Source organism: Mya arenaria, chromosome 15, assembly GCF_026914265.1.
Source record: "Mya arenaria isolate MELC-2E11 chromosome 15, ASM2691426v1".
Taxonomy (NCBI): Eukaryota; Metazoa; Mollusca; class Bivalvia; order Myida; family Myidae; genus Mya; species Mya arenaria.
The window spans coordinates 40,965,331-40,988,516 of record NC_069136.1 but is presented as its reverse complement, the minus strand read 5'-3'; the positions used below and the strand labels follow the sequence as shown (position 1 = coordinate 40,988,516).

The following is a 23,186-nucleotide window of genomic DNA, read 5'->3' as shown; positions in this document are numbered from 1 at the left end:
TAAATAATTGTTTATTGTATTGTACAGACGAGACTCGCCATTTTAAACAGTGATAATTTGAAGCAGACGGTCACTGCCGATTTATAAACACAGGAAAAGTGGCGCTAACACAATCAAATACATCACTTATTCAGTAAATGTTTTGAGAGTTTATTTGTAAAATATTGATGATGAAAATTTCTTTGTAACCCACAAAAATATGTTGATGCTTTATCTAGTGTTTACCTATCATATCCACGATCTTGTCAAAATTCGCCGAAACCGCCATTTTGTCAGACCGAATTTAGGAGTTATTTTATTAATGTTTTATGTTTTATAAGTGACTTTTAAGAAAGGGCAGTGATTTTTATTGTCATTTTATTCTAAAACATGAGCATATTAAACATTATTTTACCAAAGACAATTCAATAACAGCCAGGCTGAATGTAACATTCGTACCCAATCCTGAACGTACCAAATTAAGATTCGTCCCTTACATATTTGTGTTTTATTGTCATTTTATTCTAAAACATGAGCATATTAAACATTATTTTACCAAAGACAATTCAATAACAGCCAGGCTGAATGTAACATTCGTACCCAATCCTGAACGTACCAAATTAAGATTCGTCCCTTACATATTTGTTTTTTGTGTATTTATTTATTTGATTGCTTCAAATGTTCAACTGTCTTTGTTTTTTCTTCATTTTACATGATTTTTAGGAGAAATATGTGGCATTGCACTAAAGAAGACTCCAGTCAAGTGCAATCACACTATACCACAGACAATAAGACAAATTTTAATTTTGATATTAAAACACACCCTTCTAAATTTTGAGAAAAAGCCCCATTTTGTTCAAGTCTGAAAGTCATGGAAAATGATTTAAAATGAGTATGAAAACAAAACAAATTCTAGGGTGAGACCCCCCCCCCCCGAAAAAAAACCTTGTGACAGGGGTGGACCCCTCCCACAACCACCCCCATATGCCCCTACACGACTCATGTAGCTTGCCCTTTTCAAAACTCCACCCTGCCCTTTTCAAATCCTGGCTGGAGCACTGCAATCCCATGAAAGGCCTCCATAAACTCTTCCTACATAGAAAGTTAAGTCAAGATAAGTCAACCCTAACTTAAGTTATTCATAGAAAACAATGCAGCAAGCAACTATGCGCTGTGAACGTGTGTTTGACCTAAGTCACTTTCAATCATGTTTTTCCGAACATCGATATTAATAGTTCTAATATAGCCTGGTTTGAGTTTAATGTATTTATCATTGTTCATACTTTAGCCATATAATCAAACTGTCAACAAGAGCAAAAGTCTTGTTCTGACATTCATGGGCAAATTTATACGACTTATATTCAAGTGTAACCTTGACCTTTGAGGTAGGGACACGGGTCTTGCATGCGACACGTCGTCTTGGTATGTGGAACACATGTGGCAAGTTATTTTAAAATCTGTCCATACAAGGGAAAGTTACAGCCCGGACACGACAACCTATACTCTATGTCCTTACATGCAGCACTCCATTGTGAATAAACACTAAGTGTGACCTTGACCTTTGAGGTAGGGACACGGGTCTTGCACGCGACACATCGTCTTGGTATGTGGAACACATTTGGCAAGTTATTTTAAAATCTGTCCATACAAGGGAAAGTTACAGCCCGGACACGATAACCTATACTCTATGTCTTTATATGCAGCACTCCATTGTGAATAAACACTAAGTGTGACCTTGACTTGAGAGGTAGGGACACGGGTCTTGCAGGCGACACGTCGTCTTTGTATGTGGAACACATGCGGCAAGTTATTTTAAAATCTGTCCATACAAGAGAAAGTTACAGCCCGGACACGACAACCTATACTCTATGTCCTTATATGCAGCACTCCATGGTGAATAAACACTAAGTGTGACCTTGACCTTTGAGGTAGGGACACGGGTCTTGCACGCGACATGTCGTCTTGGTATGTGGTACACATGTGGCAAGTTATTTTAACTTTATAGGGTATGGAGTTATGTAACCTCATTGGATGATGGTCCTGAACAATTGTGTGAAGTATTAAGTCAATTGAATGAAGGGTATAGAAGTTATTAAACAATATCCCAACCTGCCCTAAAACTTTAACCTAAGTTCCATAGTAAATCAGGGGCCATAATTTGCATAAAAGATAATATGGAGTTATCTAACCTCATAATGTGATGGCTCTGAACATCTGTGTGAAGTATTAAGTCAATTGAATGAATGGTATTGGAGTTTTTAGTGAAAATCCCAAATTGCCCTAAAACTTTAACCTGCCCTCAAACTTTAACCTAAGTCAATCAGGGGCCATAACTTGTATTTAGGATAATATGGAGCTATGTAACCTCATTGTGGGATGGTCCTGAACAACTGTGTGAAGTATTAAGTTAATTGAACAAAGAATATAGAAGTTATTAATAAATATTCCAACTTGCCCTAAAACTTTAACCCAAGTTCCAGAGTCAATCAGGGGCCATAATCGGTGTAAAGAATGATATGGAGTTATCTAACCTCATCATGTGATGGCCCTGAACAACTGTGTGAAGTATTAAGTCAATTGAATGTAGGGTATTGGACTTATAAGTGAAAATCCCAACTTGCCCTAAAACTTTAACCGGAAGCCGATGCCGACGCGAGTAGTATAGCCCACCTATTCTTCGAATAGTCGAGCTAATAAAAATGATGTTTTAAGTACTATAGCTTTACCAGCCAGATTTCACTACTCAACAAGTCAAGCATGTTGATGTTTATATTTTAGCCAATCAGAAAAAACAAGTCTAGTAAGAAGCCAAATGAAAATAAGTTAGTCTTACTTCCAATAAATTTATTGTAGCATATTTCTAAAATCTTTGAGAAGAGACCTATGTGACACAATCATTCGTAGAATCAAGACTTTCAAGATAAATATTCCTGAATTCTTACATGTATGGCAACAATTCTTTTGACAACCCTTGCTATATAATTTTCAGAATTGAGCAAGCTCGAAAAGCATTTTACTAGTACAGGGTTTAATTCAACCACTGTATAACTAGAACTTTGCTTCTTTTTACTCAACAAACTGTATTCTCTACTGATAATTAAAAGTAAATTAGTATTCAACAATTCAGCTTTTGGCAGAACTTATATAACATTTTCATCATTTTGGTTATCAAATTCCCATGATGTCAGTTGAATATATATTTGTTTAATTTGTAAAAACATTGTCTTTGAAGCTTTGAAGTAATGCCATTAGCTGATAAGTAACTCTCAAAAGAAGCCACATATTATTGTGTGTCTTTGTACTGATTAATCTTATGCTATCTGGCAGATCAAATGCTCACTGATATATAATTAATAAAACGTGTCGCAGTATTGATAAATATACCTCTTGGTGTCATTTGATCAGCTGATTCACCATTCCTTTGTATACCGGGTTAAAATTAAAGACTAATTTACATTTGTGACATTTTATGGGTCAATGACTTCCGGGACCTTGCAACGCCTTAGCGGATATACCTACGCATAATATAGTACCAACATTAGGTGAAAGATAGTGAACAATAGCACGTGTCCATTAAAATAAGTAAAAAATAACAAACTTTAAAAATAAGTTGGCTCTTACTTCAGTAAAAATGCAACGCATACATTCACTTTTACATGATAGATTAATACGCACGACTAGTCTGCAGAAATTTATTGTGACTCTTTCATTGGTCTAAAATAATTACAATTGAAACTGAAAGTAGGAAACGTGCGGTTCACGTTGTTTTGCGTTATTTTCAAATTAAGAAAGTGTCAGTATGCTGCTCACAGAGTTCCCCATTCCAAACGTGGGTGTGCATCACAAAGAAGATAATGTACAGACCTATATAGATGGTAACTTAACTGGGACAGGATCCCTGTATATTGCAGAAAGGTGACGTTTTTTAATAATATTTATAACAATAAATGAATATCCACAATTGTAACTGATGAGTGATGTATCATAATAATAATGATACATAGTGCGAGAGCTCTGTACTGAATACAGAATCTGCTTCATGTCTGTGAATTGCATCTGATCTGTATTCACTTTATTGTATGCTGGTAAGACTAAGCTTAGTCTAAAATAATAGACGTGTTATACTGGATTCTTCCAATCCCTAACGTCTAAACGGGAATGTGCAAAAAACGGGGGTGTTTTAAAAATATTGAAATTGTTTTTAGTGAAGTATTTTATGGTTGAAATTGATCATAAGAAGTTATATTCATATTTTACCATGTAAGTGAAATGTTATTTTGCACTAAACAAGCATTTAATGCATTAGAACAAGTTGTTTACCTTTCCAATAAAACAAAAGTTGACTGACACAGACAACAATTATGCAAAGGGGAACAACTCGATACAATCGTAATGACTCGGCCTCCTCCGACAAAGCTTCGAGATACACCTCGTTTATACAATCGTAACAACTCGGCCATAGCCGAAATGTTCCGAGCGATTTAAAACTGTGCCCTGAAGCCTTGCAGGTGCCCTTCATGTATATATCGTTATGTTGTGACAGAATGAAATGAAGAAAAGCCGTCAAACTCATAATTATAAGTTGGATATTTATTTTTTGTGTACTAATATAAAATAACATTATCTGGTAATATTTCTTGTTTTTATGATATTTTATAGACGCTATATGCTTTAACCCGGAATCCTTATCGGAACAACTACCCACTTTTGATACTAAACAATTTGTACGTGAAGGATTTGCCATATCAAAAATCTAAAAAAAATCTGTCAACGTACAATTATTTGGACTAGACTAAGCTCAGTCGATAGAGGTGACTGTTCTGCCTTTGTCGTTCTAAAATGCTGTCCAGGCTTTTTTTTTTAATGATGGTTAGGCCAGGCTAGCATTTCAGAATGACTATGTTCTGCCTCTGCTGGTCATGGGTTCGTGTCCACATGGTGCCCACTTTCTTTTACTTCACTGGAGACAGGAAACTGATGAGAGTGTAACGTGCGACGTTAAACAAACACCAACAGATCCCTTAAGAGAAAAGCATGCTTGACCCTGAAGGGTTCCACTGATCTTTATATACAGTAAATTTTCAATCCACACAGAGCCCGGGCTTTGCTAATTTACATATTACCAACCAAGTAAACATACAGTACACTCCACGCGGAACTACCACTTTCCTCGGTGACTCGGAGGCGTTTTTAATTCATCACGGATTTCCGCAGAGTACGCAACCTTTTTCCTCGCTAAATATCGCCGAGTTGCACCAAGTTAATCGTTTTCTATGGAGGGTTTTATTTCCGGTAGCGCCGGTGATCGTATCGATTTATTGACCTAATCGCGGAACTCCGCGTTTTGTGCATAGCTACTACAGTACATTGCTTCAGTATTAAATAATTAGATAATTAATTTTTTAAAGTACAGTAAGTTTCTTTTTAAAAACAATTATCGAAAATTTCCATATCAATTTTCATCAGCATCGTCTAACAACTGTTGTTTTTCACATTATGTAATTAAAAGATATACCATAGCATGCATTTGTGTTTGTTATTGTCACCTTATACTTACTAAATTAAGGTGTTGAGAACTTAATTAGATTGGAGTAATGAAGGTGTTGAGAACTTTGTGTGAATATTTTTCGGTCATTATTTCTTAATTTGCATTATACCACTTATTAATTTATCTGTAGTTATTAATGGTTCTAAACTTATTTATTACGCACATAAGTGTAACTCCTTCATCAAGTTAATTAAAATCCCATTAAACACCATTTTATACATGCATTGAAATGAATAACACATTATATCGGCTTCAGATCAAACAGTCACACTGTGTGACGTCACATAACTCACAGTTTTACCCATGAGGATCTCATGGAGAGCTTGTATATTGTTATGCAGGATTAATGTGTCTGAGTGTTTTCGAATGTAACTTAAGTATTGCATTTCCAACTTTTATTCATCACATTAATAAGTTACCTATATCATTGAATGTGTTGACTTTTATTGGTGATTCAATAAGTATAACTGTACATAATTGCTTCTTACCGTCTATGAGTGTGGTACAAGTTTTGAAGTTTATTGGCAGATCGTTTTACAAAAATGTTTTTGTTTTCTTGATCCCTTGATTGCCCTTGTTGTTTATTTAATCCTCCAATTAATATTTCACACTTCCTTTTTCTACATGCAATACATCGTTTAGGATGGGTATTTACTTATTAACTTGTCACAGTGGTGTATACGGTTAGGTAATCTAGCCAGGATAAAAGATAAAAATCAATAATCTTCGTCTGTGAAACTTGTAAGTGTGAAAGTTACGATTGATGTCCTTTGGGTGTCCGAAAATTAGGTACGCGAAATAAATTATTTTTATAAATAGTTACGGGTGTAGCAAAAATTATCAAATAAATTAAACAAAATTAGATACAGTGGGAGATTCTTATCGGTTTTCCTCCGAGTTTCGCGGTGTTTTTACCTCCGAGTAACGCGGCAATTGTAATTATACGATCCACTGATCAGCCTCGGTGGGTGAACGAGTGAAAATGCCAAGGAAAGAGGAATATGATCAATTGGATGTCGTGTCCGCGATGACCAAAATCCGCCGAGGAAAACGGAAAGTGGTAGTTCCGCGTGGAGTGTACTGTACGTACTATGAACGTACTTCCGTTTATAACGGAATGTTATTATGAACGGACATCTGCCGCCTACAGCGGACCGTAACATTACTTTCCTCTCCCAGAAGAGGCGTCCCGAGTCTTGGTCTAGGAATCACTTGGGTCAGGCAACTCCGGTCCGGCAGGGGTCCACTGGCCACTGGTCTTTATATACAGTAAATTCTCAATCCACACAGAGCCCGGGCTTTGCTAATTTGCATATCACCAACCAAGTTAACATACATACTATGAACGTACTTCGTTTATAACGGAATGTTATTATGAATGCACATCTGCTGCCTACAGCGGACCATTACAAGATAATATCTGCTCGCATACCCATTGTTTGATATTAGGGATAAAGCATTGAACTTGCAAAATGCTCAATTACCATTGGTAACCAGAAAATAAGGCTTAAAATGTGCTTACAAGTATGAGTCCTGATATATCATTTGTATGGCAAAAAAGGTATAGTTGAGTCTAAATACAAGAGTGCTCTATAAAAACATATACATGTAAGCATCTCTCTGAATATAAAAATATGAATATGAAAAGATGAAGAGAGAAAAAGAGAACAAAAATAACAATCACTGAATTAGAAAAATAAGTCAGATGACAATGAACACAGATTGAAAAAAAAGGGTAGGTCGGAAAACTGAAAACAAACATTTTCTTTCGTAGTGTAAATTAAAAAGAATAACCCTGTCATGGTGCATTCCAGATATACTTTTTTTCTAAAATACTGTCATACGATAAAAGCATACACAAAGAATACAAAAAGGCACACATACTGTCTCAACATATTTAAGTTCCTAGATAACAGATACTAATTAAAAAAAATGCTAGGTGTAGGTGATCACAGTAATAGTGTTGTTCTTGGTCCTTTATAGTTCTAAAACTGATTTTAGTTGTCTTATGTTAAAAATGGCTACAACCAGACCTGGAACATAAAAAAATAGGGATAAGTCAAACACTCACACAAGACCAGTCTTAGGCCTAAAAAAAAAAATTGTTTGGTTAGGGTTACATCCTTAAAAAAAATAGGTAGGGTAGGTAGGCTTTTTTTTTTTTATTTTTTTTTTTTATTAGGTTTTATATAAGAATATAATTTTCATCATTGGAGAATGGTGTTAAAGCTATCTTCTGTACAAGCATTTAAGGTTTAAACTTAATATTAAAAAGCAATTAAAAAAAACGAATTTTTTTTTTTTTTTTTTTTTTTTTTTTTTTTTTTTAGTTTTTCATTTTTTTTTCAAACTGACTATAAAAACGGTAGGGTCGGCGCCTATTCCGTAGGTAGGGTCGGGTAACCCGAACCAAATGTATTTTTTTTTTAGGCCTTATAGCCAATTAACTGTTTTGGAACTACTGATATTAGATACACTGCCAGACTACTTACTACATTTTATTGTCTGAGGTGGTCCCTCGGGAGGAGTGCAATTACACTTATATAGTCCTGAGCCAAATAATTTTTCCTCAGCTTGACAGGAAATATTTCTATCGTTCCCTTATATTTTCAGCCAACTAACATGGCTGAGCGCTGGTGGAGAAGGCGGTTTCTGTCTTGAGTATCCAAAGATCGCATTGCATGCAGTGTCACGTGACATCACATCATTCCCTCAGCCATGTCTTTACCTTCAGGTGGAGGGAAAGCTTATTGGTAAAGTATTGGGCACTTGCTGCAGTTTATTAAGAGTTAAATGAAGGAGGGGTGTTAACAAATATGCGAAAAAGTGCCTTAATTTCTTCTAACTTATACAAAACTAAAGACTAAAACTTTTATGTCGAATGAGTCCTCATAAATAATTTTTATGGCAAAAAATGTAAAGCTGAGTCTGAATATCATTTGGTATAATTATTTCATTCTATAAAAATATGCATGTAGGCATCTCTCCGAAGGTAAATCTGAATTCCGCGTAATTGTGCAACAAAATGAATAGTCATAGGCAGCTGGTCATAGGTCTCTTTGGAAACATCATGTAATGTAACATTTATGTTGAAAGTAATAAGGGCAATTTTTCGCATATTTTATTTGACACCCAACATGTTTCTAAGATTCTATCACGTCATTCACGATATGAATAATTAACTTGGGCTGTGGCCAAACTGAATTAACCTTCTTTTCAATTTCTTAAATGTCAAAAGTCTGCGAGTATGTGTCAGAATGGTACTTGTGTTTAAAAACAGATATTCATGCATATATTTTTTTGCTTAATTCTTTATATTTTTAAGCTTTATAGAGCGAAGAGAGATATCTATACATCTTATTTCTATCTCACTTCATCCAGGCATAGTCTTAAAACTAGTACATGTGCAGTAATATCTATGATAAACAGACTTGAATGTATTGATATATTTAGAATGTCTCCATTTAAAGCCTTATATGTTGTTGTTGTAGATGATGATAACAGGAGCACTTCATCATCAGAAGGGGAAGGAGAGCCCGATGAAGAGCCCATGTCCGAGGTCAGATTCGTCCCCGCAGACAATATAGCACGTACGTAAGGCCATATAATAATAATGATAATAATAATAAGTTGCACTTTACGTTTTTATTTGTAATCAACACAAATGGTCAACTACAACCGAAAATCGTCAATATCTTTTACCCAGGACAGTTTTGTGTAGGATCGAAAAAACCTCTAGGGTCTAGGGGGTTTTGCCAGATAGTGTTGGCTTGTCCTAATACAGGTATGCGTAGAGGTTAACCAGTTTTAGAAATTAGGATTTACTAGCTCTAGCACAAACTTCTATATTCTTATGTAAATAACATATAAAACATCACGAAAACATGTTAAGTTTTTAAAAAAAAGAGGAAAATCTCTTAATGTTTTGGCATTATCCCTTCATCAGTAGATTATAGAAAGAAAGTCATGGCAACGTCATACTTTGTTTGAATCACTGTGTAACAATCTATTGTGAAAATTAACTGATCGGTTATGTGTATAAAAGATGGTACCTTGTACTCAGATGTTGACCTTGATGTTCTTTCTCCAAACAAATTGATACCATATTGGCCATCACTTAAAAGGTGTTCAGATATTAACCTGTAACTTGTAAATATATTCACTTACACAGTAGGCAGGTGTGTAGTTATAACATGATATAAATGTTTCTTTGCTGACTTGACATGCAATTGATCTTATGTACATGTAATTGTTTGTTGCCATTGTTACTTGATTTTCCTTTGTTTTATTCAGTGGATGGGATGTTCACAGCATTGTCCAACTGTCAGATCTTACATCCGGATCCAGAGGAGGTGGACTATGATGAAAATGTAGATGGTATGTTTCTTTTCGAAAACATATATAGAGTCTTAAATCTTCCATTGGTACAGTATGAAACACTTCTTCTGTTATGGTAAAATCACAATACTACTTAAAACTGAAAATTATAAACATAAACTCAAGAGTTTTTTATACCATTTTTTGTTCAACAGGCAATAGTAAGATAACATGTTAGGATGACTTTTCAACATTTTGGTGAATTGATATTTTTAACCAGGTTTTCACGTAGTGAAACCTGGTTATTAGAATGGCGAACCTCGTTATTCGGGCAGGCAGGACTCCGGGCGGCGTCAAACTCAACTATGGAACTGAATAACTTAAGTAAGGGTTGACATAATTATCTTGACCAAACTTGGTCTATAGGAAGAGTTTATGGATACTTTCATGGGATTGCGTTTTGGGGTCCCTAGATTCAAGTTCAAGGTCACTGTTACTAAAAATAGAAAAACAGTTGAAACTGAATAATTTTAGTCAGGGTCTGCATATCTTGACCAAACCAGGTATAAAGGAAGAGTAGATTCAAGGTCAAGGTCACTGTTACTAAAATTAGAAAAATGGTTGAAACTTAATTACTTAAGTAAAGGAAGAGTTTATGGATACCTTTCAATGGATTGCATTTGGGGTCCCTAGGTTCAAGGTCACTGTTACTAAAAATAGAACAAGAGGGCCATGATGGCCCTGTATCGCTCACCTGTAGCTTTGCTAAATAAAGTGAACATTCTGACCTATTATCATAAAGCCCAGCTGCAACCCCAGTGGATCTGTAAGGGCATCTCCACCCTCATCAGGCACTGCAGGATGCACATCATGACAGTGACAGCAATCATCTACCTCGAACTTGACCTAGATTTTATACAGAGGATCCTTTTGACCAAGTTGCATTAAGATTACGCTAAAATTGTGACCTCTATTGTGTTCACATGGTTTTTCTACTAATTGACCTAGTGACCTAGTTTTTGACCCGGGTTGACCCAATATCGAACCTGACCTAGCATATGTTAAGATGATCATTCTGTCCAAGTTTCATTAAGATTAGGCTATTAGGATTTTACTAATTGACCTAGTGACCTAGTTATTGACAGCGGATGGACCAATGTCGAACTTGACCTAGATGTTATAGAAATGATCATTCTGACCAAGTTGCATTAAGATTAGGCTAAAATTGTGACCTCTACTGTGTATAAGGTTTTTCTAATATCTGACCTAGTGACCTAGTTATTGACCGCGGATGACCCAATATCGAACATGACCCAGATTTTATAGAGATGATCATTCTGACCAAGTTGCATTAACATTAGGCTAAAATTGTGACCTCTATTGTGTTCACAAGGTTTTCTACTAAGTGACCTAGTTATTGACGGTAATTGACCCAATATCGAACTTGACCTAGATTTTATAGAGATGATCATTCTGACCAAGTAACATTAAGTTTAGGCTTAAGTTGTGACCTCTGTTGTGTTCACAAGGTTTTTCTACTAATTGACCTAGTGACCTAGTTATTGACCGCGAATGACCCAATATCGAACTTGACCTATATTGTTCTAGAGATGATCATTCTGACCAAGTTGAATTGAGATAAGCCTAAAATTGTGACCTCTATTGTGTTCACAAGGTTTTTCTACTAATTTACCTAGTGACCTATTTTTTGACCTGGGTTGAGCCAATATGGAACTTGACCTAGCTTATGTTAAGATGATCATTCTGACCAAGTTTCATTAAGATTAGGCTAAAATTGTGACCTCTATTGTGTTCACAAGGTTTTTTTACTATCTGACCTAGTGACCTAGTTATTGACCGCGGATGACCCAATGTGGAACTTGACCTAGATTTTATAAAGATGATCAGTCTGACCAAGTTTCATAAAGATTAGGCTAAAATTGTGACCTCTATTGTGTTCATAAGGTTTTTCTAATATCTGACCTAGTGACCTAGTTATTGACTGCGGATGACCCAATATCGAACATGACCCAGATTTTATAGAGATGATCATTCTGAACAAGTTGCATTAACATTAGGCTAAAATTGTGACCTCTATTGTGTTCACAAGGTTTTTCTACTAATTGACCTATTGACCTAGTTATTGACGGTAAATGACCCAATATCGAACTTGACCTAGATTTTATAGAGATGATCATTCTGACCTAGTTACATTTAGATTAGGCTTAAGTTGTGACCTCTATTGTGTTCACAAGGTTTTTATACTAATTAACCTAGTGACCTAGATATTGACCGCGAATGACCCAATATCGAACTTGACCTATATTTTTCTAGAGATGATCATTCTGACCAAGTTGAATTGAGTTAAGCCTAAAATTGTGACCTCTATTGTGTTCACAAGGTTTTTCTACTAATTGACCTAGTGACCTAGTTTTTGACCTGGGTTGACCCAATATGGAACTTGACCTAGCTTATGTTAAGATGATCATTCTGACCAAGTTTCATTAAGATAAGGCTAAAATTGTGACCTCTATTTTGTTCACAAGGTTTTTCTAATAATTGACCTAGTGACCTAGTTATTGACTGCGTATGACCCAATATCGAACTTGACCCAGATTTTATAGAGATGATCATTCTGACCAAGTTGCATTAAGATTAGCCTAAAATTGTGACCTCTATTGTGTTCACAAGGTTTTTGTACTAATTGACCTAGTGACCTAGTTATTGACCGCAGATGACCCAATATCGAACTTGACCTAGATTTTATAGAGATGATCATTCTGACCAAGTTGCATTGAGATTAGGCTAAAATTGTGACCTCTATTGTGTTCACAAGGTTTTTGTACTAATTGACCTAGTGACCTAGTTATTGACCGTGAATGACCCAATATCAAACTTGACCTACATTTTATAGCGATGATCATTCTGACCAAGTTGCATTAAGATTAGGCTAAAATTGTGACCTCTATTGTGTTCACAAGGTTTTTCTACTAATTGACCTAGTGACCTAGTTATTGACCGCGGATGACCCAATATCGAACTTGACCTAAATTTTATAGAGATGATCATTCTGACCAAGTTACCTTGAGATTAGGCTAAAATTGTGACCTCTAATGTGTTCACAAGGTATTTCTACTAATTGACCTACTGACCTAGTTTTTGACCCCAGATGACCCAATATCGAACTTGACCTAGATTTCATAGAGATGATCAGTCTGACCAAGTTTCATAAAGATTAGGTCAAAATTGTGACCTCTGTTGTGTTCACAAGGTTTTTCTAATAATTGACCTAGTGACCTAGTTATTGACCGTGAATGACCCAATATCGAACTTGACCTAGATTTTATAGAGATGATTATTCTGACCAAGTTGCATTGAGATTAGGCTAAAATTGTGACCTCTATTGTGTTCACAAGGTTTTTGTACTAATTGACCTAGTGACCTAGTTGTTGACCGCGGATGACCCAATATCGAACTTGACCTAAATTTTATAGAGATGATCATTCTGACCAAGTTACCTTGAGATTAGGCTAAAATTGTGACCTCTAATGTGTTCACAAGGTATTTCTACTAATTGACCTACTGACCTAGTTTTTGACCCCAGATGACCAAATATCGAACTTGACCTAGATTTTATAGAGATGATCAGTCTGACCAAGTTTCATAAAGATTAGGTCAAAATTATGATCTCTGTTGTGTTCACAAGGTTTTTCTAATAATTGACCTAGTGACCTAGTTATTGACTGCGGATGACCCAATATCGAACTTGACCTAGATTTTATAGAGATGATTATTCTGACCAAGTTGCATTGAGATTAGGCTAAAATTGTGACCTCTATTGTGTTCACAAGGTTTTTGTACTAATTGACCTAGTGACCTAGTTGTTGACCGCGGATGACCCAATATCGAACTTGACCTACATTTTATAGAGGTGATCATTCTGACCAAGTTGCATTGAGATTAGGCTAAAATTGTGACCTCTATTGTGTTCACAAGGTTTTTCTACTAATTGACCTAGTGACCTAGTTATTGACCGCGGATGACCCAATATCGAACTTGACCTAAATTTTATAGAGATGATCATTCTGACCAAGTTACATTGAGATTAGGCTAAAATTGTGACCTCTAATGTGTTCACAAGGTATTTCTACTAATTGACCTACTGACCTAGTTTTTGACCCCAGATGACCCAATATCGAACTTGACCTAGATTTTATAGAGATGATCAGTCTGACCAAGTTTCATAAAGATTAGGTCAAAATTGTGACCTCTGTTGTGTTCACAAGGTTTTTCTAATAATTGACCTAGTGACCTAGTTATTGACTGCGGATGACCCAATATCGAACTTGACCTAGATTTTATAGAGATGATTATTCTGACCAAGTTGCATTGAGATTAGGCTAAAATTGTGACCTCTATTGTGTTCACAAGGTTTTTGTACTAATTGACCTAGTGACCTAGTTGTTGACCGCGGATGACCCAATATCGAACTTGACCTACATTTTATAGAGATGATCATTCTGACCAAGTTGCATTGAGATTAGGCTAAAATTGTGACCTCTTTTGTGTTCACAAGGTTTTTCTACTAATTGACCTAGTGACCTATTTTTTGACCTGGGTTGACCCAATATGGAACTTGACCTAGCTTATGTTAAGATGATCATTCTGACCAAGTTTCATTAAGATAAGGCTAAAATTGTGACCTCTATTTTGTTCACAAGGTTTTTCTAATAATTGACCGAGTGACCTAGTTATTGACTGCGTATGACCCAATATCGAACTTGACCCAGATTTTATAGAGATGATCATTCTGACCAAGTTGCATTAAGATTAGCCTAAAATTGTGACCTCTATTGTGTTCACAAGGTTTTTGTACTAATTGACCTAGTGACCTAGTTATTGACCGCGGATGACCCAATATCGAACTTGACCTAGATTTTATAGAGATGATCATTCTGACCAAGTTGCATTGAGATTAGGCTAAAATTGTGACCTCTATTGTGTTCACAAGGTTTTTGTACTAATTGACCTAGTGACCTAGTTATTGACCGTGAATGACCCAATATCAAACTTGACCTACATTTTACAGCGATGATCATTCTGACCAATTTGCATTGAGATTAGGCTAAAATTGTGACCTCTATTGTGTTCACAAGGTTTTTCTACTAATTGACCTAGTGACCTAGTTATTGACCGCGTGTGACCCAATATCGAACTTGACCTAGATTTTATAGAGATGACCATTCTGACCAAGTTGCATTGAGATTAGGCTAAAATTGTGACCTCTAATGTGTTCACAAGGTATTTCTACTAATTGACCTACTGACCTAGTTTTTGACCCCAGATGACCCAATATCGAACTTGACCTAGATTTTATAGAGATGATCAGTCTGACCAAGTTTCATAAAGATTAGGTCAAAATTGTGACCTCTGTTGTGTTCACAAGGTTTTTCTAATAATTGACCTAGTGACCTAGTTATTGACTGCGGATGACCCAATATCGAACTTGACCTAGATTTTATAGAGATGATTATTCTGACCAAGTTGCATTGAGATTAGGCTAAAATTGTGACCTCTATTGTGTTCACAAGGTTTTTGTACTAATTGACCTAGTGACCTAGTTGTTGACCGCGGATGACCCAATATCGAACTTGACCTACATTTTATACAGATGATCATTCTGACCAAGTTGCATTGAGATTAGGCTAAAATTGTGACCTCTATTGTGTTCACAAGGTTTTTCTACTAATTGACCTAGTGACCTAATTATTGACCGCGGATGACCCAATATCGAACTTGACCTAGATTTTATAGAGATGACCATTCTGACCAAGTTGCATTGAGATTAGGCTAAAATTGTGACCTCTATTGTGTTCACAAGGTTTTTCTACTAATTGACCTAGTGACCTAGTTTTTGACCCCAGATGACCCAATATCGAACTTGACCTAGATTTTATAGAGATGATCAGTCTGACCAAGTTTCATAAAGATTAGGTCAAAATTGTGACCTCTATTGTGTTCACAAGCAATTGTGAACGGACGGACGGACGACGGACGAAGAGTGATCACAAAAGCTCACCTTGTCACTACGTGACAGGTGAGCTAAAAACAGACACAGGCTAAAGTTTTTCTGTCAATCATTAAAAACCTGGTTTCGTCGCATTGCGGCGTTTCTTGTTTTTTATTTGATAAAGAAAATCCTGTTTGGTAGATATCTTTTCAGATCAACAAACTTTTAACGGTGTCATATCATTGTTATTTATGCATGCCTCAGTGGTTTCAATTGTCTCTTGTCTGCATCTGCCATCTTGTGGAAATGTATTCCCCAGAAGTAGAAAATAGAGTAGCCTCCCTTAGGAATCAGAGAAAGTCTCCGAGTCATCAAAAAGGATCATTGACTAATTACTTTTCAGATGAGTATTACGAAGGTGAGGAAGGTGTTGAACAACTGACAGAGGAAGGCCAGATAAATCTGGAGCGGTTTGAGGCCATGTTGAGACAGGGACAGGGGGACGGGCCTAACACAGATGAGCCAAACACCAACGGCAACGCTGAAGGTAACCTTATGGAATGTGGACATTTTGGATATATTTTAATGGGAATGTAGTTGTTTAAATTTTAAAAGAGGTATTTGCCATCGCCTTGGTGTTGTTGGTTGTGTTAATATGGTGCAAAACTAATGTTTTGATATGATGTTACCTTGAAACTTGGTACCCATGTTCACAATGACAATAAGTAGGACCACTTAATATGGCTGAACTATTTGTATATGACAGTGATATGATAATGATAATGATAATAGTTATAATGATAATAATAATAATGTACATATAATATATAAAATTCAGGGCTTATTTTGGGAATATGCCTTTTAAATTTGGAAAGTTTCTGGGGAAAAGAACAATATACGTAGGTTTTAAAATCAAGAGATAGTTTTGAATTTTTGTAATGCCTTTGAGTGAGAAAAATTTCAAACTCGTGTAATTAATCAAATCCTGACACTATGCTATAAAAATTGGATGAGTTATCACCCTTGATCAACACTTTTGCTTAACACTTTTGCTATGAATATTTGATGAGTAATGTTCATTGTTGAACACTCTTGCTATAAACTTTGGATGAGTTATTTACCTTGTTTAAATCTCTTGCTTTGAATATTGGATGAGTTATGGTCCTTGTTCAACACCCTTGCTATGAATATTGGATGAGTTATGGTCCTTGTTCAACACCCTTGCTATGAATATTTGATGAGTTATGGTCCTTGTTCAACACCCTTACTATGAATATTGGATGAGTTATGACCCTTGTTTAACACCCTTGCTATGAATATTGGATGAGTTATGGCCCTTGTTCAACACCCTTGCTATAAATATCTGATGAGTTATGACCCTTGTTCAACACCCTTGCTATAAATATTTGATGAGTTATGACCCTTGTTCAACACTCTTGCTATAAATATCTGATGAGTTATGACCCTTGTTCAACACTCTTGCTATAAATATTGGATGAGTTATGACCCTTGTTCAACACCCTTGCTATAAATATTTGATGAGTTATGACCCTTGTTCAACACTCTTGCTATAAATATCTGATGAGTTATGACCCTTGTTTAACACTCTTGCTATAAATATCTGATGAGTTATGACCCTTGTTCAACACTCTTGCTATAAATATTGGATGAGTTGTTTACCTTGTTTAACACCCTTGCTATGAATATTGGATGAGTTATGACCCTTGTTCAACACCCTTGCTATAAATATTTGATGAGTTATGACCCTTGTTCAACACTCTTGCTATAAATATCTGATGAGTTATGACCCTTGTTCAACACTCTTGCTATAAATATTGGATGAGTTATGACCCTTGTTTAACACCCTTGCTATGAATATTGGATGAATTGTTTACCTTGTTTAACACCCTTGCTATGAATATTAGATGAGTTATGGCCCTTGTTCAACACCCTTGCAATGAATATTGGATGAGTTATGGCCCTTGTTGAACACCCTTGCTATGAATATTGGATGAGTTGTTTACCTTGTTTAACACTCTTGCTATGAATATTGGATGAGTTATGACCCTTGTTCAACACCCTTGCTATAAATATTTGATGAGTTATGGTCCTTGTTTAACACCCTTGCTATGAATATTGGATGAGTTGTTTACCTTGTTTAACACTCTTGCTATGAATATTGGATGAGTTGTTTACCTTGTTTAACACTCTTGCTATGAATATTGGATGAGTTATGACCCTTGTTCAACACCCTTGCTATAAATATTTGATGAGTTATGGTCCTTGTTTAACACCCTTTCTATGAATATTGGATGAGTTGTTTACCTTGTTTAACACTCTTGCTATGAATATTGGATGAGTTATGACCCTTGTTCAACACCCTTGCTAAAAATATTTGATGAGTTATGGTCCTTGTTTAACACCCTTGCTATGAATATTGGATGAGTTGTTTACCTTGTTTAACACTCTTGCTATGAATATTAGATGAGTTATGGCCCTTGTTCCACACCCTTGCAATGAATATTGGATGAGTTATGGCCCTTGTTGAACACCCTTGCTATGAATATTGAATGAGTTATGGTCCTTGTGTAACACCCTTGCTATGAATATTGGATGAGTTGTTTACCTTGTTTAACACTCTTGCAATGAATATTGGATGAGTTATGGTCCTTGTTCAACACCCTTGCAATGAATATTGGATGAGTTATGGCCCTTGTTGAACACCCTTACTATGAATATTGAATGAGTTATGGCTCTTGTTCAATACACTTGCTATGACTATTGGATGAGTTATGGTCCTTGTTTAACACTCTTGCTGTTAATATTGGATGAGTTCTTGTTCAACACCCTTGCTATGTATATTGAATGAGTTAAGAGCCTCGTTTATATTTTCAGATGCAGAACATAGAGGACCAGAGGACGGTGGACAGTTTGACGATGCCGACATGGAACAATGAGATAATTCATGTTTCAGACTTTGATTGTTATACATAAAGTTGGTCTTCAGAGTCTCATAACATTGAGCACAGAAACATTGGGAAACTAAGACTGTGGACTGTTTTTCCACACTGGTGTAAACTGTTCTGACACGCAAACTGAGATAATAACTTACCTTGGGCTTATTGTAGATATTGCAGTGGTCGAAATTAATACAAGCCCACAAGCCTTGCACTGGTAAAATGTCTTCCAGGCTTGCTCAAATTCTGTATTTAAAATAGCAAGGCATGTTAACATTTTTGATGCCAAGCGAAGTATAAGAATTTGGCCTTGTTCATCCAAAGTCGAATTCCTATGACTGATATTGGCATCAAAGGTTACGTGTAGGTCTTATTGAACTATAAAAAACATAAAAAACATTCATCTCACCAATGGCTGTCAATCAACTACCGCCTAATGATCTGCCTTGTTGAGCCGAGAATATCTCGTCCACCATGTGTACAAAATACCAGGAATTTCACTTTAAGATATTTATTTTACTTTTTCTCATTGTTGTATTTCCTTGTTTTAATCTTTTCAAAATGAATGTTTCTTGAAAAGTAAGAATGTATTTGAAATAATGAGAATTGCAAAATGTATAACGTGGTCATGGGAAATTGATCATCTTTACATGATTTACATGATGGCAGTGATTACTACATCAACAAGGGAAGTAACTGATGTGTGCAATTTGATTGGCTGCCTGTTTATTGCTCTTGTCAGTTTCTTTTGGTGAAGACAGTGTTTAAAAAACGTATAAAACTAACCTTTCAACTTTAATTGTTGACACATCCCATATAGCTTGTCTTAGCTCACAATACAATTAAGTAGAATTATGGACAGTACAAAAGAAAAATGGAGCACTTACCCATAGGAAGACCCATAGAAAGACCATTAAAAATGCACTCCAACTCCCAAATAAGATGTACAACAATTTATACAATTGTTTTAATTTACCAAAAAGGATGAATAAATATCGAAAATAATGATTCTTATGAAGGATACCGTGTTAAGTTTGAAAGATAGGTGCGGAAAACATGGTATTTCTACCGTACCAGGCAATATTTGATCATTGTAAATCTTTTAGGATCCATTTAGTACTTGTGCGTCTTCAGCTATTAAATACATGGTTACAATCTTGTTATCAGTAATACATATTTTTCATAAATGCATTATTTAGTAAGTTGTTTAAGGTTTATTACTCAAAATTTATATTTGTTATACATGTGTATGTATTGATTTTAAATATGAGTGGCACTTTAAGCAAAAAGAACTGCAACTCTTGTTTTCAGCATATGATTTACATTGTATGACTGAATTGTTAGACCTGTCTTCACTGTTTTACTATGTCATAGTTTCAAGTTGTTCATGAAATTGTTAAGGATATATTTTTTCTTGTTGTCTGTAACAAAATTTGTATAATATTGAATCAATGGCAGCAACTATTTTCATGATACATGTATAATACTAGTGTATAAAGAAACCGTGCATAACAAGAGAGTTGTCTGAAAAAATGTAAATGATGTTTGCTTCAGTTATTTGAAACCCAAACGTAACTGTAACAGAGGATACTTCCACAAGGATTGTGATCATCTTTTAGCTCGACTATTTGAAGAATAGGTGGGCTATACTACTCACCCCAGCGTTGGCGTCGGCGTCCGGTTAAAGTTTTAGGGCAAGTTGGGATTTTCACTTATAAGTCCAATACCCTACATTCAATTGACTTAATACTTTACGCAGTTGTTCAGGGCCATCACATGATGAGGTTAGATAACTCCATATTATTCTTTACACAGATTATGGCACCTGATTGACTATGGAACTTAAAGTTTTAGGGCAAATTGGAATATTTATTAATAACTTCTATATCCTTTGTTCAATTGACTTAATACTTCACACAGTTGTTCAGGACCATCACACAATTAGGTTACATAACTCCATATTATCCTAAATACAAGTTATGGCCCCTGATTGACTTAAGTTAAAGTTTTAGGCCAGGTTAAAGTTTTAGGCAAGTTGGGATTTTCACTAAAAACTCCAATACCATTCATTCAATTGACTTAATACTTCACACAGATGTTCAGAGCCATCACATAATGTGGTTAGATAACTCCATATTATCTTTTATACAAATTATGGCCCCTGATTGACTATGGAACTTAGGTTAAAGTTTTAGGGCAGGTTGGGATATTGTTTAATAACTTCTATACCCTTCATTCAATTGACTTAATACTTCACACAATTGTTCAGGACCATCACCCAATGAGGTTACATAACTCCATATCCTTAATACAAGTTATGGCCCCTGATTGACTTAGGTTAAAGTTTTAGGCAAGTAAAAGTTAAGGGCAAGTTGGGATTTTAAGAAAAAACTTTAATACCGTTCATTAAATGCACTTAATAAAATTCAAAATTATTTACAACCATCTTACATCAAGAAACATAAATCCGTTTTAAGCCTAAATACAAATTATGGCCCTTGAATTATTTTTTTTTTTTTTTTCCTTTGAAAGAAATATTGGTATATTCTTTACCACATTTTCATAATGGGAAATCAAGTTATTTCAATAACTTGCGTCATTGTTTGGGCGGGCTGGTGGGAGGGCAGCATCAAACTCACCTTATGTATCGAATAATTTTAGTTAGGTTTGACATAAAGAGACCAAACTTGGTGTTATTACATCGTTATTGTATTCTAAATCAAAGCGGCATAGTCGAGCGTGCTGTCTTACGACGGCTCTTATTGAATTAAGACATCTTACTGTAATAAGTTGTCATTTCAGGGGTTACTTTAGAACTGATAAATTAAAGCAAGCATGGTTTCTTTTTTCACTGGTATAGGCTAATGCTGTTCATGTACATGACTGTACTCATTCTCATCATTGTTATGCCCCCTGCCCCCCATGGAAGTAGCAGGGGTATATTGCGTTGCACATGAAAATTGGCATCACAATTTGTATGCAGGAGTGGGTCCGTAAATATAGGTTCCTCATGAAAGAATTTGTTGAAAATTCATTACAGAACATTAATAGCAGATTGAAAGGTATTGATTACACATTGCCACTGTTTTCATTGGGTCTATCATTTACCATTTATGAAATCTCAATTTGTACAGTACTTGTCATGCAGTATGCAATTTGTCATCAATAAATAATACATGTACCAGCCATTGTAAGTCTTTATCTATAAAGTGTTCCAGGTCATGTTGATATATCTGCTGAGAGAAAATTCTCAACATATACATGTAATTTTTAATTCAGCCAAACATGACTTTGAAGAAAGAACTTCTATTAAAGGGTCTGACTCACAAATATTATGTTTGTGAACATTTCCATGTTTCGTCCTCCCCATGCTGTGGAGGAGTCATGATTATGTCTTTGTGGAGAGATTGGCAGATGGCACAAACTTTGTCTGAAAATCTACTCTCCTCAAGCTACTGGGCCCTTGCAAAGATACATCACATATACTTACATTGTAAAGCCAAGATATTATCTCCTGCTAAATCGAAGGTTTTGGGAGGGAATATTAATTTGGTGTTGTCTGTCCGTCTGCCACATTTTCTTTCTGTACGGAACCATATCTTGGTAGAGACTGATCAGCTAATGTTCAAACTTGGTCAGAATTGTTCCCCTTATGAAATCTCGACCACTTGTATAAGTGGGTCATATGGGGGTCTTAAACTAGGATAATAGATCAAGTCTTAGAGAAATCTTTGGCACAAATGAAATGGGCATTCTATTTGGCCCAATATTCATCAAACATTATCTCAAATTTAAAGATGCACTTTTACTCCCAAACAAGATATACCACAATTAATAATATTGTTTTAATATTCCAAAAAAAGATGAATTAATGTCGAAAACAATGGTTCTTATAAAGGACACCGAGTTAAATTTGAGATTTTTTGGTGAAAAACACGGTATTTCTACCATATGAGACTATAGTAGACCACAATAAATCTTTTAGCATTCACCAATCATTTAATATTTTTGCGCTTTCTTCTATTAAATACACGTTTACAATCTTGTTATCAATAGTTAATATTTTCCTCAAGTGTATTATTTAGTAAGTATTTAAAGGTTTATCAGTCAAAAGGGATGTGTGTTATACATGTGTATGTATTGCTTTTGAATAAGAGTGTCACTTTAAGGTATTTTTTCCGGAACCATATCTTGGCAGGGATTGGTCAGATTAAGTTCAAATTTGGTCAGAATGTTCCCCTTAATCAAGTCTGAACCGCTTGCAAATGTTGTCACATGGGGTACAAAACTAGGTCACTAGGTCAATTCTTAGAAAATTTATTTGAAACACACTAGAGACATCATAATTGGTTCACTTTTCGTCAAACTTAATCAG

At 35.4% G+C, this 23,186-nt stretch overlaps 2 protein-coding genes across 3 annotated transcripts in view; one reads left to right on the top strand and one right to left on the bottom strand.

Annotated features, from left to right (window-relative positions):
* The window catches only part of LOC128219592 (transmembrane protein 164-like), a 34,847-nt gene extending 31,379 nt beyond the window's left edge, over positions 1 to 3,468 (bottom strand). Inside the window, exon 1 of one of the 2 annotated variants that reach the window (XM_052927423.1) lies at positions 3,364 to 3,468. The gene's annotated coding sequence lies outside the window, so the exon portion shown is untranslated. Of the gene's footprint in view, positions 1 to 2,812; positions 3,000 to 3,363 lie in introns of those variants that run through there. The other variant, XM_052927422.1, reaches the window with a different exon arrangement.
* A 252-nt stretch (positions 3,469 to 3,720) lies between these two features.
* On the top strand, positions 3,721 to 21,995 carry LOC128220585 (methylosome subunit pICln-like). The gene is made up of 6 exons (XM_052929032.1): positions 3,721 to 3,894; positions 8,141 to 8,280; positions 9,019 to 9,117; positions 9,821 to 9,904; positions 16,258 to 16,401; positions 18,750 to 21,995. The coding sequence occupies exons 1-6, from the start codon at positions 3,779 to 3,781 to the stop codon at positions 18,809 to 18,811; spliced, it is 645 nt and encodes a 214-aa protein (XP_052784992.1). The 5' UTR covers positions 3,721 to 3,778; the 3' UTR covers positions 18,812 to 21,995.
* Positions 21,996 to 23,186: the final 1,191 nt, after the last annotated feature.

What these genes read in the sequence shown, in the direction of transcription:
- LOC128220585 (XM_052929032.1), top strand. Translation starts at nt 3,779, where the DNA reads ATGCTGCTCACAGAGTTCCCCATTCCAAACGTGGGTGTGCATCACAAA. An exon ending in GGTGGAGGGAAAGCTTATTG is followed by an intron (nt 8,281 to 9,018) that starts GTAAAGTATTGG and finishes TTGTTGTTGTAG; the next exon opens with ATGATGATAACAGGAGCACT. An exon ending in CCCCGCAGACAATATAGCAC is followed by an intron (nt 9,118 to 9,820) that starts GTACGTAAGGCC and finishes TGTTTTATTCAG; the next exon opens with TGGATGGGATGTTCACAGCA.